The sequence below is a fragment of the Saimiri boliviensis genome, chromosome 17, assembly GCF_048565385.1.
Source record: "Saimiri boliviensis isolate mSaiBol1 chromosome 17, mSaiBol1.pri, whole genome shotgun sequence".
Classification (NCBI taxonomy): domain Eukaryota; kingdom Metazoa; phylum Chordata; class Mammalia; order Primates; family Cebidae; genus Saimiri; species Saimiri boliviensis.
Genome location: NC_133465.1, coordinates 47,921,151 through 47,939,733, shown reverse-complemented (window position 1 = coordinate 47,939,733; position 18,583 = coordinate 47,921,151). Strand labels below are relative to the sequence as shown.

Genomic DNA, 18,583 nt, shown 5'->3' with positions numbered 1-18,583 from the left:
ACTATTAAAAAGTGGCACAGGGACCATCACTTGATAAAGTCATAGGATCATAAACATAGCAAAAAAGGGGGAAAACTGTATAAACCAGATGATAAGCCTGAAGGTCTAAAAAATGGAAAGCAATTGCTTTGGGAAGTAACAATCAATACCAGAAGAGCAGAGAAATACTGTAATGAGATTGGAAAAGTTTAAGATGAGATCATGGAGACACTGGTTACCCTACTTGCTGTTACATGGAAGTTGAGGGGTTTTTTTTATTTGTTTGTTTTGTTTGTACTTCGAATCAAATCAGCTGACTGCAAGCAACTTCTTCTCAGGATCCTGATGATTACAGCATTTCAACTTATTCTAGGGATATTCCTTGGCAAAAACCAGTGAGCCTGACTGCTACTCAAAAGATTCCATCCTGCTTGCCTGCATGTTTCACAAGACTTGGTTTAAGTCAACCCTAAATATCAGACTCAATGCAAACACATGTGCTCTAAAGTGGACAACTGATGGAACAGCAAACAGCGCTTAGCAACTAGACCACTTCAAAGACTCTATGTAGGACCCTCTGAGAATAAAAAAACAACAGAATTAAAATTCAACATAAACTTGCATTTGAATTGCTAATTTCACCACTTCATACTTAAGAATTCTGTCTTAGAGAGAAAAATTACAAATTTTTAAATAAAAGTATGCCTGACGGGAAACTGGGATGACTAGAACCACTCACTAACTGAAGGCCTTTAAAGCAATATCTAAAACCATGTTGTTGAGAGTATCTAAATCTAAGAGCAGGGGTGTCTGATCTTTTGGCTTCCCTGGGCCACACTGGAACAAGAAGAATTGTCTTGGGCCACACATAAAATACACTAACATTAATGATAACCAATGAGCTTTAAAAAAAAATTGCAAAAAAAATCTCATAATGTTTTGAGAAAGTTTACGAATTTGTGTTGGGCCACATTCAAAGCTGTCTTGGGTCACATGAGGCCTGAGGGCCATGGGCTGGACAAACTTGTCTTAAGGGTATCTGGGTCCTCTAACAACAGCATTGCAATGTTCCTCGACATTACTTGCTATGCCCTCTGGTGTACCCCTTTCTCCACTCAAGATACTAAAAACCATGCCTTACAAAAAGGAAGTAGCAGAATTTCGGTTCTGTTTCTATAGCAATGAAGTATAAATAGCGCACCCAGTTCAAGCTATGTCAATTACCATGAACAAACAATTACTGCCATCTACATCAAGAAAAAAATTGTATTTCATCACTTAAGATATTCACCCAAGCCCCAAAGGAAATGGTAGATGGGAAAGAAAACAAAGAAAGCAGATGGATGGAAAACTGAGAAGGAAAGGAAAGCAGGGATCTGCATGCCATTAACCATTACTTTTCCAGTCTTCTTTATGTTCTCATATGTTATGGTGCTTATGGTAAAAGATGCAGAGAAATCTCTCCAGCTCTTACAGTTCTTCATAAGCAAGAAGACTGAGAAAAGGATAATCATTAACAAGTCATTTTAAATGCCCTAGATAAGAAATGACTAAGTCAAATTTGTAATCATCTTTAATCATAGAATATTCAATATGTTTATTTTTCCCCTTATACACACCCTGCCAATCATAACTCCTATGCCTAAATATAGAATCATTTTCCAATTTAGGCATTTTATGCTAACTCATTACTGTGAATTACTGATTGTAGTCACCAAATTATAAAAAGAGTTTAAAACTGGTAGTGTTTTAGGTCCTTTGCAAATATTATAATTTCAGACATGGAAGAAAATCCCATGAAAAATCCTGTTTCCAACATTTGAGGGTCCCAAGTGTCCTATCTTTTGCATTATTTGAAGTGTACTTGCATGTGCAGATGCAAAGTTGTGGCACTGACACCTGAGCCTTCTGCCAGGCAGCAGCAGGGCAAGGTCTATGGAAAGGGACCTGGGTGAGGCTGTGGGCTAGGGCAAGAACAGGCAAGGCAGAGAGGTTCTTGCCAACAGACTTCTTGCACTGCAGTGAGGCTGCTAAGAATGAAAGGGGAACTGATGACAAAAGCAGTGTGAGAGTCTCTCTCAGTCACTGTCTTGTGCTCTAAGTACTTTCAGGTATTGGGAAAATAAAATAAAATAAAATAGGAGGGGGAAAACAATACACCATGAATAGGGAACAAAGATCATGAAGACTTAGAGTCTGCCTTCTCAAGATAGGTACTTAATGTTTAGACTTATCAATCCTCAAAAAATAAAATTCCAAAATCCATAATTTAGGATTTAAAAATATTATTTTTCCAAGTGGTTCCTCTTATTTTCACTTTCTTTTCATTAGGAAAGTAATAGTTTAAATAATTATTTCCCTAAAGGGAATCCATCTATCAGTCTTTATTCAGAATTTCTACAAAAGTGAACCATAATAGGAAGCTGGCTCTCATTCTTAAACTCAGGAGGTCTTGAAAGACATTTTCACCAGGCGCGATGGCTCATGCCTATAATCCCAGCACTTTGGGAGGCTGAGGCAGGCAGATCACCTAAGGTCAGGAGTTCGAGACCACCCTGACCGATATGGAGAAACCCTGTCTTTAAAAAAAAAAAAAAAAAAAAAAAAGGCCGGGCGCGGTGGCTCAAGCCTGTAATCCCAGCACTTTGGGAGGCCGAGGCGGGTGGATCACGAGGTCAAGAGATCGAGACCATCCTGGTCATCATGGTGAAACCCCGTCTCTACTAAAAATACAAAAGCTGAGGCAGGAGAATTGCTTGAACCCAGGAGGCGGAGGTTGCGGTGAGCCGAGATCGCGCCATTGCACTCCAGCCTGGGTAACAAGAGCGAAACTCCGTCTCAAAAAAAAAAAAAAAAAAAAAAAAAAAAAAAAAAAAAAGGATCAAGACCATCCTGGTCAACAAGGTGAAACCCCGTCTCTACTATAAATACAAAAAATTAGCTGGGCATGGTGGTGCGTGCCTGTAATCCCAGCTACTCAGGAGGCTGAGACAGGAGAATTGCCTGAACCCAGGAGGCGGAGGTTGCAGTGAGCCGAGATCGCGCCATTGCACTCCAGCCTGGGTAACAAGAGCGAAACTCCGTCTCAAAAAAAAAAAAAAAAAAAAAAAAAAGAAGACATTTTCATATAAGATAGCAGCAATACCTCAGCAGTAAACTAAAGAGTATATCAAGCCGGGCGCGGTGGCTCACGCCTGTAATCCCAGCACTTTGGGAGGCTGAGGCGGGTGGATCACGAGGTCAAGAGATCGAGACCATCCTGGTCAACATGGTGAAACCCCGTCTCTACTAAAAATACAAAAAATTAGCTGGGCATGGTGGCGCGTGCCTGTAATCCCAGCTACTCAGGAGGCTGAGACAGGAGAATTGCCTGAACCCAGGAGGCGGAGGTTGCGGTGAGCCGAGATTGTGCCATTGCTCTCCAGCCTGGGTAACAAGAGTGAGACTCTTGTCTCAAAAAAAAAAAAAAAAAAAAAGAGTATATCAAAATGGAAAAAAAATGGGGACAGGGAGGGTAAAAGAATTAAGCTCCAAATAATGCTAAAAAGTAGCTGAGCTCTATTAGGCCAGGTTTACATCAGATCTGTGGGTAGCAGCTTGGACATGTTTAGAAAAGCACACATCTGTGAACACATGAAAGCTTCGTGTTCTGAAGTGTTTCTTAATATGACTGAATGATACATTCCTTGAATACAGGGACCATGTCTTACTCATCTTGTGTCTCAAGAGTAAGTGCTCATTGTATGCTCAGTGAATTAGTGATCAAGAATACAATGTCTGGGTAGTGAGCATACTGGAATTGCAGGTTCATTAAAAACATATGGCTTAAGTGGCAATGTCTATTGCAAAAGACCTTAAACACTTAGAAAGAGTTAATCACACTGTCCCACACCCTCTAATGTGACGCCATTAGGGACTGGCAAAAGAAGTTACCACTAGTCTCAAAATTCCCGACTCCATGAGCAAGCTGAATATTTGCGCTTTCTGATTCTTGGAAGGACCAGGCAATTAAATTCATATGAGTTTTTCCCCCTTCCCTTGCCCCAGCAGATCCTTTTAATTAAATGGCTTCTCTGAGTCAAATCCTTAAATAAGTGAGGAATGTATCACCTCCTCAGAAGACTTTCTCTAGCCCAGCAGTTTTCTTTTTTCTTTTTTTTTGCGGGGGGAGGGTGGGGAGTTAACATTTAGAAATAGATTTGTAGCCAGGTTTTGTGCTCTTTTAATAGGCTGAGAAGCTAAAAATAACACTTTGTAAAGGAAAACATTGCAAACAGATGAAATTTAACTGAGCACCAGACATTCATAGTTGAAGAGCACACATGGGGGAAATTGTATGTCCTTAAATTATCAACTTATTGGGTAGCCCAGCAGTTTTCAAACTAGCCTGCCTCAGGATCACCTGGTTAAAACAGATTGCTAGGCCTAACGCCTACAGTTTCTGATTTAGTAGATCTAGGGTGGAGGCTGACAATTCATACTTCTGACAAGATTATAGGTGAGGCTGCTGTTGGTTGAAAACCCCTGCTCCAGCTTAGAGAATTATGGATAACTACTATCACACTGGATATTAAAAAAAAAAAAAAGAAAGAAAGAAAGAAAAAAGAAAAAAAAGAATTATGGATAATTGATCTCAAACGATAAAAATTTCTGAGATGAGGCAGTTAAAAACCATTTTTAAAAAATAAAGAAAAAAGTAAGTTTAAAGTAAAACTGAGAACACAGCAGATGCTAACTAAAATAGGCCTCTGGCAGGCACAGTGGCTCACACCTGTAATCCCAGAACTTTAGGAAGCAGAAGTTGGTGGATCACTTGAGGCCAGGAGTTCGAAATCAGCCTGGCCAACATGGTGAAACCCTGTGTCTACTGAAAATACAAAAATGAGCTGGGGGTGGTGGTTAGCACCTGTAATCCCAGCTACTCAGGAGGGTGAGGCAGGAGAATTGCCTGAGCTTGGGAGGTGGGGGTTGCAGTGTGCTGAGATCACACAACACTGCACTCCAGCCTGGGCAAACAGAGTGAGAGACTCTGTCTCAAAAAAAAAAAAAAAAAAAAAAATGCCCTCTATATTTAAAAGCTTTGCCAAGTTGTCCTGCTAAGCAAAGGAATTAAAGAACTAGAGGAAGGCACATTGAACAGTGACTGTAACAATCCCTAAAGTGTCTAATATTGTCAATCTGGTGGCAAAGACATCTGTCAAGAAGACAGTTACCATACTTTAGGCCATCAGAGAAACCACATCCCAGGTGAAAGCTAAGACTCCTCCCCAGGCTGAGTTAGGAGAAGAGAGCCTTCTATAAGCCTTGCTTCAGATCCTTTCCATGGGGTCACCTCAGCACAGTCATCTGGACTAAGTCACCCACATTTTTTTTTTAAGACACTCTCGCTCTGTCACCCAGCTAGAGTAAAGTGGCTTAACCTCAGCTCACTGCAACCTCTGCCTCCCCGGCTCAAGCAATCCCCCACCTCAGCCTCCCAAGTAGCTGGGACTACAGGTGTGTGTGATGACGTCTGCCTAATTTTTGTATTTTTTGTAGAAATGGGGTTTCAGCATGTTGCCCAGGCTGATCTTGAACTCCTGGGCTCAAGTGATCTGCCCCCTTCATCCTCCCAAAGTTTTTGGGATTGCAGGCATGAGCCACCATGCCCAGCCAAGTCATCCACATTTTTTTTTTTTTTGAGACAGAGTGTTAGTCTGTCACCCAGGCTGGAGTTCAGTGGAGCAACCTCGGCTCACTGCAAGCTCCACCTCCTGGATTCAAATGATTTTCCTGCCTCAGCCTCCTGAGTAGCTGGGATTACAGGTGCCCACCTCTTCACCTGGCAAGTTTCTGTATCTTTAGTAGAGACAGAGTTTCACCATATTGGCCAAGCTGGTCTCGAACTTCTGTTCTCAGGTGATCCGCCTGCCTCAGCCTCCGAAAGTGCTGGCATTACAGGCGTGACCCACCATGCCTGGCCTCATCTACATGTTTAGCCCAGGAACTTATTAACATTTTTCCCTCTAAGGTAATGTATCTAAGTTTATGTGTAATGCAGGAGTTTCAAACCAGCATCCTACCAATATTTCCCATATAGTACAATGAAAGACTCTTGAAAAATTTGTGTGATGTGTGCTATCTGAAGTACTGAAAAATATGCTCGAAGGTTTATAAGCAAACATAGAGAATAAAATAAAAATTTGATGACAAGGTTTGGTGATTAAACCTTTGTTATAATTTTGTCTATAACCAAATGTTTGTTTCTTCAGCTTTGACCTTAAGCATATACTTACCTTATAAGTATAAATGTAATGTGAAAATTTATACTATGTTTATACAACTGCTTCAGGATTCCTTTCCTCATCTTGAGATGAAAAATTGAAGAAAATGTGAAAAAATATAAAACCATGGCTGGCTGTGTACTGCATGAAAAATGGAACATAATCTCACATTTCTTCAACTAAAACAGGGTGCAAAAATGGCATTGCTTCCAAACTAGCAAATTAAAATAATTACTGGAATAAAAATATGGCCCACTGTGTGTGTAATATCAGCTGCTCAAATACTAAAAGAAACAATAGTCTGACCTCATCAAAAAATTGCTGAGTTTTGCGTAGTATAAATTTTAATTCAGTCAGTTCCAGGAAGTTTCTCTTCAGTGCTTCCTGGTTTGTGTTGATTTCCTTCAGTTCATTTTCAATCTTCTCAAAATTGGCCTAAAAAAAAAAAAAAGAAAGTAGATTAAGCTAAACTCAATGCTTGCTCTGAAAGACATTAAATAAATTCATCCCACAGAACTGTTGCCAAGCTGATGGTTAAAAGAGATCTTGCACTTGCCTAGCAAATACTATGATTTTACTAGAGCAATTTTCTTTGTTCCTTTTTTTTTTGAGATGGAGTTTCATTCTTGTTACCCAGGCTGGAGCGCAATGGTGCGATCTCAGCTCACCGCAACCTCCATCTCCTGGGTTCAAGCGCTTCTCCTGCCTCAGCCTCCCAAGTAGCTGGGATTACAGGCATTCGTCATCATGCCCAGATAATTTTTTGTATTTTTAGCAGAGACGGGGTTTCTCCGTCTTGGTCAGTCTGGTCTTTAACTCCTGACCTCAGGTGATCCGCCTGCCTCAGCCTCCCAAAGTGCTGGGAATACAGGCATGAGCCACGACGCCCAGTCATTAATTTTCTTTATGAAACTTTTTTGGCTTAAAATAATATTCCCTCGGTTGAGGGGGGTGGATCACTTGAGGTCAAGAGTTCAAGACCAGCCTGACCAACATGGTGAAACCCTTTCTCTAATAAAAATACAAAATTAGTTGGGCGTGGTGACTTGCACTTGTAGTCCCAGCTATTCGGGAGGCTGAGGCAGGAGAACTGCTTGAACCCGGGAGGCAGAGGTTGCAGTGAGCCAAGATCACACTACTGCACTCGAGCCTGGCGCCTGGCGACAGATTAAGACTCTTGTTTCAAAAAAAAAAAAAAAAAAAAAAAGTTGATCTCATAGCAGTACACGGTAAAATGACAGATACCAGAGGCTATGAAGGGTGTGTGGGTTTTTAGGGGGATGAAGAAAAGTTGGTTAATGTGGACGAACATACAGCTAGATAGAAGGCATAAGTTCTAATGCTCAATAGCAGAGTAGGGTGCCTGTAGTTAACAGCAATGTATTGTATGTTTCAAAATAGCTATAAGAGAGGAACTGAAATGTTCCCAACACATACAAATGATAGATACTCAAGGTGATGGATAACCAAACACTCCCACTTGATCACTACACATTCTATGTATATACCAAAATATCACATGTATACCATAAATGTTTACAAATATTACCTATCAATAAAAAAGAGGGAAAATTCATTTGAATCCCACCTACAAGAAACTTATAATCAGTAGATAATGCTGACAAAGTTAGCAAGAATTACTCTACTCTCCATCTACTAAGGAAAGTAATTTCTGCATTTAAGTAGAAAGAAACTTTTCTGGTTTTCTCAGAACTGTTTACCTCTTCTGTCTTGAAAGTATGAAATTAAAATATTTAAAAAGAAAAAAAAAAAAAGATCTGTTTACCTCTAAGTCAATCATGTCCCGGGGGAAGGGAACCTCTGGGTTTTCACCGGTGTCCATAATGGGAATGTTAGCTTTTCTTATCTCCTTCTCAACAAATCCTAAAATGACAGAATCAAAACATTCATGTCTAATTGCACATGCTTGAAATTGCTTTTTTGTTGTTGTTTTTTGATATGGAATTTCACTCTTGTTGCCCAGGCTGGAGTGCAGTGGCGCGATCTCAGCTCACTGCAACCTCCACCTCCCAGGTTGAAGCATTTCTCCAGCCTCAGCCTCCCAAGCAGCTGAGATTATAGGCATGTGCCACTGTGCCCAGCTAATTGTGTATTATTATTATTATTTATTATTTTGAGACAGAGTCTCGCTCTTTTGCCAGGCGCCAGGCTGGAGTACAGTGGTGCAATCTTGGCTCACTGTAATCTCTGCCTCCCGGGTTCAAGCAATTCTCCTGCCTCAGCCTTCTGAATAGCTGGGACTACAGGTGCACACCACCATGTCCAGCTAATTTTTGTATTTTTAGTAGAGACGGGGTTTCACTATGTTGGCCAGGATGGTCTCAATCTCTTGACCTCGTGATCCGCCTGCCTCAGCCTCTCAAAGTGCTGGGATTATCGGTGTGAGCCACTGCACCCGGCCTGATTTTGTATTTTTAATAGAGATGGGGCTCACCATGTCAGGCTGGTCTCAAACTCCTTACCTCAGGTGATCCACCCACCTCGGACCCTCAAAGTGCTGGGATTACAGGCGTGAGCCACCACGCCCAGCCTGAAATTGTCATTATTTAAGGAAAACAATTAACATCTAAAGCCTGGATACAAAATGTCTTATTCAAAAAAGATACCTTGCCGGGTGCGGTGGCTCAAGCCTGTAATGCCAGCACTTTGGGAGGCCAAGGCGGGTGGATCACGAGGTCAAGAGATCGAGACCATCCTGGTCAACATGGTGAAACCCCGTCTCTACTAAAAATACAAAAAAATTAGCTAGGCATGGTGGCGCATGCCTGTAATCCCAGCTACTCAGGAGGCTGAGGCAGGAGAACTGCCTGATCCCAGGAGGCGGAGGTTGCAGTGAGCCGAGATCACACCATTGCACTCCAGCCTGGGTAACAAGAGCGAAACTCCATCTCAAAAAAAAAAAAAAAACTCACAAGGCCAGGCGCAGTGACTCACCCCTGTAACCCCAGCACTTTGAGAGGCTGAGGCAGACAATCACGAGGTCAAGAGATCAAGACCATCCTGGCAAACATAGTGAAACCCCGTCCCTACTAAAAATACAAAAATTAGCTGGGCATGGTGGCACATGCCTGTAGTTTCAGCTACTCAGGAGCTGAGATAGGAGAATTGCTTGAGCCTGGGAGGCAGAGGTTGCAGCGGGCCGAGATCATGCCACCGCACTCTGGCCTGGTGACAGAGTGAGATTCCAACTCAAAAATAAATAAAATCTCACCAATAATAATAATAATAATAACCATAGTTTTCAGCTTGAAGCACGTTATTTCAAATGAGGTTTCCATGAATCACTATTTAGCCCAAAGACCACAAAATCTACTTGCATACAAGAAACTCACGTTAACATCTCCACTGCTAGATTTTTCCTTTTCCTTTTCTCTTACAGCACTTTCTTTCTCTATTAAGAGGACTAATGTCACTAATCTAAGGCAAATGATTCATTAAAGGTACATTACACATGACCAAAATGCACATACGAAGCTTTCGATCCATTTCTTCACATCTTCTAACTTCATTCACAAATTTCCTTTGGAAAACATTCACATCTGGATTTAACTGAAAAATAAAAACACAATAACAAACATTGAAACATTGGATTTATTTCTTCTGTTTCTCAAGCAACACATTCTGCAAAGTGAAAAACTAATTTTGTGTCAATGCATGGATGCAACACTCATAAAAACTGTCTGTTGATCCAAAAAAAAATTGCTTAATGGCCACTGACACCAGAGAATCGCTAAGAATAAAAACTTCCTCGTTACTGTAATATTACTGGAATGGAGGCAAATTAGGTAAAGCATGATGCTACAAAATGTTCTTCCAAGGCCAAAAGTCTCAGGGAGCTTCCTTCCCACTACTTAAAATCTGGGCAATGAATATCGCAGAAGCTCTCTCTGGTTTTCCTTCTCTTTTTTTCCAAGCAGAAGAGGAACTTCTCTTGTTTTTCTGTACCAAGGCCTTCACCTTCTCAGTTGACAGGCTTGGTTTATGCATTCATATGCCAATACACCACAGGTAATTTTCTTTCTTTGAGATGGAGTCTTGCTCTGTCTCCAGGCTGGAGTGCAGTGGCATGATCTTGGCTCACTCTGCCTCCCAGCTTCATGCAATTCTCCTATTTCAGCCTCTGGAGTAGCTGGGACTACAGGCACACACCGCCATGCCCAACTAATTACGCAGATTTTTAGTAGAGACAAGGTTTCACCATGTTGGCCAGGATGGTCTCGATCTCTTGACCTCGTGATTCGCCCACCTTGGCTCCCAAAGTGCTGGGATTACAGACTTGAGCCACTGTGCCTGGCACCACAAGTAATTTTCAAAGTAATATGACAGATGTTCTGGAATATAAAAAACAAGTTCCTACTCACTAAAAAGGTTGCAATCTATTGGCACAGTGGCTTTCACCTGTAATCCCAGCCCTTTGGGAGGCCAAGGCGAGTGAGTAGCCTGAGGTCAGCAGTTCAAGACCAGCATGGCCAACATGATGAAACCTTGTCTCTACTAAAAATGCAAAAATTAGCTGGGTGTGGTGGCAGGTGTCTATAGTATCAGCTACTAGGGAGGCTGAGATAGGAGAGTTGCTTGAACATGGGAGGCAAAGGTTGCAGTGACCCGAGATCAGGCCACTGCACTCCAGCCTGGGCAACAGAGAGAGACTCCATCTCAAAAAAAAAGCTTGCAATCCAGCCAGGCACAGTGGCCCAGGCTTATAATCCCAGCACTTCAGGAGGCTAAGGTGGGTGGATCATCTGAGGTTAGGCATTCAGTACCAGCCTGGCCAACATGACAAAACCCTGTCTCTACTAAAAATACAAAATTAACTGGGTGTGGCAGCATGCACCTATAATCCCAGCTACTTCAGAGACCGAGGCAGGAGAATCATTTGAACCCTGGAGGTGGAGGTTGCAGTAAGCCAAGGTCATGCCACCGCACTCCAGCCTGGGCAACTAAGCGAGACTCTTGTCTCAAAAAAAAAGGCTAGGCCAGGTGGCTCACGCCTATAGCCCTAGCACTTTGGGAGGCCGAGGCAGGAGGACTACCTGAGCTCAGGAGTCTGAGATCAGCCTGGGCAACATGGTGAAACCCTGTCTCTACTGAAAATACAAAAAATTAGCCAGGCATGGTGATACAGGCCTGTAATCCCAACTACTCAGGAGGCTGAGGCAGGAGAATCAATTGAACCTGGGAGGTGGAGGTTGTAGTGAGCCGAGATTATGCCAATGCACTCCAGCCTGGGCAACAGAGCAAGACTGTGTCTCAAAAATAAATAACTAAATTAATTAAATAGCTTGTAATCTAATAGAGAAGATGAACCCAACCAATAAAATAGTAGGTGATAAATTCTATAAAAGTAACATAAAGAACTATATTTACTCAACATTTATGAAGTACCAAATATGTGTCAGATACTGAACTAGGCACTGGAGAAAATACAAAGAGTAAGCTACGTCTTCGATTTGAAAAGCTGAACAACACAATTTATGAGCTTAATCACATACGTGTATATATATATTATATGCATACACACATAGAAACATAAAAACATACACATACATATCCATGCATTCAACAGTTCTCTCTTCAATAACTCAATATATTAATATTAGAGGGCATCTAAGGTAAAAATTTTTATTAAAGAGAATCATTAATAATAACAAGCTAGGCCAGGCACGGTGGCTCAAGCCTGTAATCCCAGCACTTTGGGAGGCCGAGGCAGGTGGATCACCAGGTCAAGAGATCGAGACCATCCTGGTCAACATGGTGAAACCCCGTCTCTACTAAAAATACAAAAAATTAGCTGGGCATGGTGGCGCATGCCTGTAGTCCCAGCTACTCAGGAGGCTGAGACAGGAGAATTGCCCGAACTCAGGAGGCGGAGGTTGTGGTGAGCCAAGATCGTGCCATTGCACTCCAGCCTGGTTAACAAGAGTGAAACTCCGTCTCAAAATAAAAAAATTAAAAATAGGCCGGGCACAGTGGCTCAAGCCTGTAATCCCAGCACTTTGGGAGGCCGAGGCGGGTGGATCACGAGGTCAGGAGATCGAGACCATCCTGGTCAACATGGTGAAACCCCATCTCTACTAAAAATACAAAAAATTAGTTAGGCATGGTAGTGCGTGCCTGTAATCCCAGCTACTCAGGAGGCTGAGGCAGGAGAATTGCTTGAACCCAGGAGGCGGAGGTTGCAGTGAGCCGAGATCGCGCCATTGCACTCCAGCCTGGGTAACAAGAGTGAAACTCCGCCTCAAAAAAAAAATAATAATAATAATAAGAAGAAGAAGAAGAAGAATAAGCTATGTCCCAGTCTTCAGCTCCATAGAAGAGACAGATGCAAACCAATTATTACAATTTGTCGTGATAAATGCTATTAGGAAAGAAGTAAAAGATTTGGAAAACTGTTGGCAGTTTCTTACAAAGTTAAACATATACCTTCCCACCCCTGACTGAGCATTCCACTACTCAGTTACCGCTGACCCTTGAACAATGTGTGTTTGAACTGTGCTGCTCCATTTATACACAGATTTTCTTCCACCTCGGCCACCGGGAGACAGTAAGACCAACCCCTCCCCTTCCTCCTCCTCAGCCTACTCAACATAAAGACAATAAGGATAAAGACTTTCATGATGATCCACTTCCAGTAAATATAGTTTATCTTCCTTATGATTTTTTTTTTTTTTTTTTTTTTTCCTGAGACAGAGTTTCGCTCTTGTTACCCAGGCTGGAGTGCAATGGCGCGATCTCGGCTCACCGCAACCTCCGCCTCCTGGGTTCAGGCAATTCTCCTGCCTCAGCCTCCTGATTTTCTTAACAGTATTTTCTTTTCTCTAGCTTACTTAAGAATACAGTGTACAATACATATACAAAATATGTATTAATTGACTGTTTATGATATTGTTAGGGCTTCTGGTCAAAAGCAGGCTATCAATGGTTAAGTTCTGGGGGAGTCAAAGTTGCATGCAGATTTTTTTTACTGCATAGGGGGGATCAGCACCCTAACCCCTGCATTTTCAAGGGTCAACTGTATTTGCTTAAGAAAAATCAAAACTCGTAAATTTAAAAAGGCTTTTACAATAATGTTTACTTCAGCTTTAATAATACCCCCAAATGAGTAATAACAAAAGAAAGGATGAAAACATTGTGGTATATTCATAAGATGAACTGTTTATCATTCGGCAATTTTTAAAAATGAACTACAGACACATGCAAAAAACAGAGGCTAAGTGAAAGAAGTCAGACATAAGAGTTTGCAGTGTGGCTGGACGCAGAGGCTCACGCCTGAAATCCCAGCACTTTGAGAGAACGAGGCCGGTGGATTGCCTGTGGTCAGGAGTTCAAGACCAGTCTGGCCAACATGGTGAAACCCTGCCTCTACTAAAAATACAAAAAAACTTAGCCAGGGCAGGAAGGAGGGAGGCGGTGGTGGCAGGCGCCTGTAATCCCAGCTACTCAGGAGGCTGAGGCAGGGAATTGCTTGAACAAGGAAGGTAGAGGTTGCAGTGAGCCAAGATCACACCACTGCACTTCAGCCTGGGTGATAGAGCGAGACTTCATCTGTTTCAACGTTGGTTAGGCTGGTCTCAAACTCCTGACCTCAGGCGACAGAGAAAAACTCCATCTCAAAAACAAAACAAAGGAGTTTGCAATATATGAATCATTTACATATATGTCAAGAACAGGAAAAACTAATCCTATGATGACAGCAATCAAAACAGAGTCTAACAGCCAGGCACGGTGGCTCATGCCTGTAATCCTAGCACTTTGGGAGGCTGAGGTGGGTGGATCACCTGAGGTCAGGAGTTCAAAAACAGCCTGGCCAACATGGTGAAACCCCATCTTTAAAAAAAAAACAAAAACAAAAACAAAACAGAGTCTACCTATGAAGGGTAGCAACTGACTAGCAGTAAACACAAGATACTTTTCTGGACTGATGAAAATGTTCAGGCCGGGTGTGGTGGCTCACACCTGTAATCCTAGCACTTTGGGAATCCCAGCACTTTGGGAAGCCAAGACAGGTGGATCACCTGAGGTCAGGAGTTCAAGACTAGCCTGGGCAACACGATGAAACCCCATCACTACTAAAATACAAAAAATTAGCCAGGCATGGTGGCCATGACCCTATAGTCCCAGCTTCTCAGGAGACTGAGGCAGGAGAATTGCTTGAACTCAGGAGGCGGAGGTTGCAGTGAGCTGAGATCGCACCACTACAGTCCAGCCTGGGCAACCGGGTGAGATTCCATCTCCAAAACAAAAAAAAAGTTCTGTATCCTGATTGGGGTGCCGGTTACAGAGGTGCATAAAGTTATCAATTCAGCAAATTATTCTATTAAGATGTGTACAAGGCCGGGCGCGGTGGCTCAAGGCTGTAATCCCAGCACTTTGGGAGGCCGAGGCGGGTGGATCACAAGGTCGAGAGATCGAGACCAGCCTGGTCAACATGGTGAAACCCCGTCTCTACTAAAAATACAAAAAATTAGCTGGGCATGGTGGCACGTGCCTATAATCCCAGCTACTCAGGAGGCTGAGGCAGGAGAATTGCCTGAACCCAGGAGGCGGAGGTTGCGGTGAGCCGAGATCGTGCCATTGCGCTCCAGCCTGGGTAACAAGAGCGAAACTCCGTCTCAAAAAAAAAAAAAAAAAAAAAAAGATGTGTACATTACAGCCAGGCACAGTGGCTCACACCAGTAATCCTAGCACTTTGGGAGGCTGAGGCAGGAGGACTGCTTGAGTCCAGGAGTTCAAGACCAACCTGGGCAAAATGATGAGACCCCGTGTCAATTTTTTTTCTTAATGTTATAAATTTTTTTATAAAAACAAACAAACACAAAAAAATTAACAGAAGTGGAAGAAAACAAAAAATCTGTTGGCTGGCATGGTGGCTCATGCCTGTAATCCCAGCACTTTGGGAGGCTGAGGCAGGTGGATCACTTGAGGTCAGGAGTTCGAGACCATCCTGGCCAACATAGTGAAACCCTGTCTCTACTAAAAATACAAAAATTAGCTGGGCATGGTGGTGTGCACCCGTAGTCCCAGCTACTCGGGAGGCTGAGGCAGGAGAATCGCTTGAACCCAGGAGGTGGAGTCACACGACTGCACTCCAGCCTGAGCAACAGAGTGAGACTCTGTCTCAAAAAGAAAAGCAACAACAACAACAACAAAACCCACACATAGAAGTAATAAATGCAAAAAAAAAACCAAAAAATCACCGTACAGGTTACTTCTGGGGTGGAAGAAAGAGGACTGGCACGGAGGAAGGATGCACAGGAGGTTTCAATTATATATGGAATGTTTCCCTCTTAAGTAGACAGTAGAATTTTTTGTATTTTTTGTAGAGACGGGGTTTCACCATGTTCGTCAGGCTGATCTCAAATTCCTGACCTCGTGATCCACCCGCCTCGGCCTCCTAAAGTGCTGGGATTACTAGGTGCCCGCCCTAGATTGTTCATACTCTTTAGATAGCTTCTCCAAGTGCCCAGTATAATATTCCAAAATAATGAATATTCAGTATATGCTTATTTATATATCTATAGCTGGGTATGTCAAATTTTGATTTTTTTTTTAAATGTCTTACTGGATGGAAAAACTACTATATATACATACATATATATACATATATACACACATATATACACATATGTACGCACACACACACACACACATATATGTATGGTTTTTTTTGAGACGAAGTTTCACTCTTGTTGCCCAGGCTACAGGGCAATGGCACAATCTCAGCTCACTGCACCATCTGTCTCCCGGGTTCAAGTGATTCTCCTGTCTCAGCCTTCCGAGTAGCTGGGATTACAGGCACCCACGACCACCCCCAGCTAATTTTTTGTATTTTTACTAGAGATGGGGTTTCGCCATGTTGGCCAGGCTAGTCTCAAACTCCTGACCTCAGATGATCGGCCCTCCTTGGCCTCCCAAAGTGCTGGGATTACAGGTATGAGCCACCACACCCAGCTAATATATATTTTTAAATATCCTGCTATAGGTGTTAAAGGGCCCCCCTAAAAAGTGAAAGTCCTAATCGGGTTAGTTTGGTAACCTCTCCCTACATCCCAATTACCGGGAGAATACTTAGGATTGTTCTCAAAGTGGGAGCTAGCAAAAGCATAGAAGGATTGGCACAAACATTCTTACCTCTAGAAAGACAACTCAAAATGTGCATTCTGTCAAAAGGAAGCCAGTGCTATCATGTTATTTTTGCAAATAAAAACCAAAACATTCATCACAAGGTATCTGACCATGATAACAACAGAGTTCAGCAGTAATCAGGTCGCAGCCCCACAACTACTTACATCACGAAACTGAACCTTTCCGAGTTCTCCTAATTCACTGACGCAACAATAAGCAGCTTCTGACTGTAGAAAAAGCTGGGCCAGTGTCATTTCTTCACTCCGGAAAAGCTCCCCCATGGTGGCAGAAAGTACCAGTCAACTGAGTACCTGGATTTCTCTCCAACCTGAAGCAAGGAGAAAAATGACGTAACTTTGGAAATTACCAAGAGGGCAAAGAGCAAATGACACCCCACTAAGGCTCTTGCATTTACATTTCTTCCACCCCATGAGGACAGGTCAACAACTGTTTTGACATCCTGCCTAGGAAGATGGAAAGGAGAAACTGCAAAGGCAGTTCCTGAATCCTGTCCCACAGAGTGCCAGTTGAAAAGTCACTTCAGTTGTAGTCAACATCAGGATCAAATGACAGTATTTTGGGCAACTCAATAGGTAAGAATGTACCCAGATTAAAGACAGGAACTGGGAACCCCAAACAACTCTTTAAATACCCAGGACACAGTATTTCAGGCAGTGACTTCCACAATGTTCAATCTGTTTTTGCTACTGCAGGAAACAAACAGAAGAGGCCTTGATTACCCTCTCATTAAGATGTCTGCCTTGTAACTGTCCTTCCCCCTTCTACTGACAATTCGCATTTCTAAAAGCCTAAAGTTCTGGCACTATCCTAAAGCTATGGCTACACTAAAGGGTTTAATCTTCCAGATTTCTCAGAAAACAGTATTTCCTCCCTTAGGAATTCAAACAAATTACCATTATCCGGAAAAAGCAACCAGCTTGCACACTAAGCTCAATTTCAAATCAAGCATGGCAGGAACACATTGATAATGACAAAGCAGTTTTATCAAGCCACAGAGAATAAGCCTTCCACCTCTGCAGCTTTCTGTTCTCATCCCTACCTTCAAGATTAATTACATTCTTCCATCTGTCAAATCTCATGAGCCAATAAAGGTTTCGTTTTTAGGGCTGTCTTAGGGTTGCCAAGTAGGAGACAACTGGCGCTATCAGTGGTCCTGAAACTGCAATTATTTATTCTCGATCAGCTAATGTAAGGCACAGCCCATCCAGTACCGAAACTTCGCAAAACGTACAGTATTTTTAGTGTCATAAGGGCATCTTTATTAAGTACTGATAGATGAGTCTGACATCAAAGGAAGATTTACTCTTCTAGAAGGCTGGGAATCATTTTGAGAAATCTGAACGAACAAACCTTTGTGCATTGGGATGTTCAAGACAACACACGCTCAGACATAAGCAAGGATTTCCGAAGAGAATATGTAGGTTGACTTTAAGATTTTGTACACCTGAATCATCCAAATCAGCTGTTACCAGCACCACCCTTCAACAAAGAGAGATTCTACAACCTCTAAACATATAAAATTAGCCCTGATCAGCATAGTTCCGAGGCTGCGGATAATGATAACCTCCAAGGAGTCGCCTCCCTCCTCCTGCTCTTTAATGATTACAGGTCTCCCAGGAGTATCTCTTTAGCAATGGAGGCTAACAGAAAACTAATTAGGCCAAAGCAGTTCTGGACGATCACAAAACAAAATACGAAGAAACAGCAACTCTGCAAAAGATGAGTCCAACTACAACGCCCCCGGGCCCTGCCTCGAAGAATCTCACTCCAGTCACCCGGTCCTCGCCTCCTCCCAGGCTATTCACCTGCTTCATTTCCTGTCTACCCAATGAGCAGGAATTCTTTGGACCGAGGTACATCTACCTCGGGATGGGAAAAAAGGAAAGGAAAGCCTCCAAACTGAGAGACCCTTTAAGAAGTCCCCTAAATTCTTCTGCCCATCCAATAACCTCCGGTTCCTCCGCCTACCTCTCGACACAGGGAAGGGATTCAGGGCTTCCAAAGGACAGTGAGCCTCCGGTTCCTAAGGACAGAGGAGGGGTGCCCGATAAGGGGACGAACCCCCATTTTATCTCGAAGACTAAAGGTCCCTGCTTATTCCTTTGACAAGTAAGGGGTCTCTTGGAAGAATTTCCTACGTCCATCGAGGGCCGCTCCCTGCCGCGCTGCACCTA

The 18,583-nt window shown here is 42.7% G+C and overlaps 1 protein-coding gene across 6 annotated transcripts in view; it reads right to left on the bottom strand.

The window, feature by feature from the left end:
- ATP6V0A1 (ATPase H+ transporting V0 subunit a1) overlaps nt 1-18,583 on the bottom strand; it is a 68,258-nt gene that overhangs the window by 49,560 nt on the left and 115 nt on the right. For 5 of the 6 annotated variants that reach the window (XM_074388739.1, XM_039476770.2, XM_039476771.2 and 2 more), the window contains exons 2-5: nt 16,553-16,716; nt 9,734-9,812; nt 8,029-8,126; nt 6,549-6,677 (exon numbers count right to left, since the gene is read on the bottom strand). In XM_074388739.1, the coding sequence (XP_074244840.1) occupies nt 6,549-6,677; nt 8,029-8,126; nt 9,734-9,812; nt 16,553-16,669 (423 nt within the window). In that variant the 5' untranslated portion in view covers nt 16,670-16,716. Of the gene's footprint in view, nt 1-6,548; nt 6,678-8,028; nt 8,127-9,733; nt 9,813-16,552; nt 16,717-18,377; nt 18,552-18,583 lie in introns of those variants that run through there. The other variant, XM_074388738.1, reaches the window with a different exon arrangement.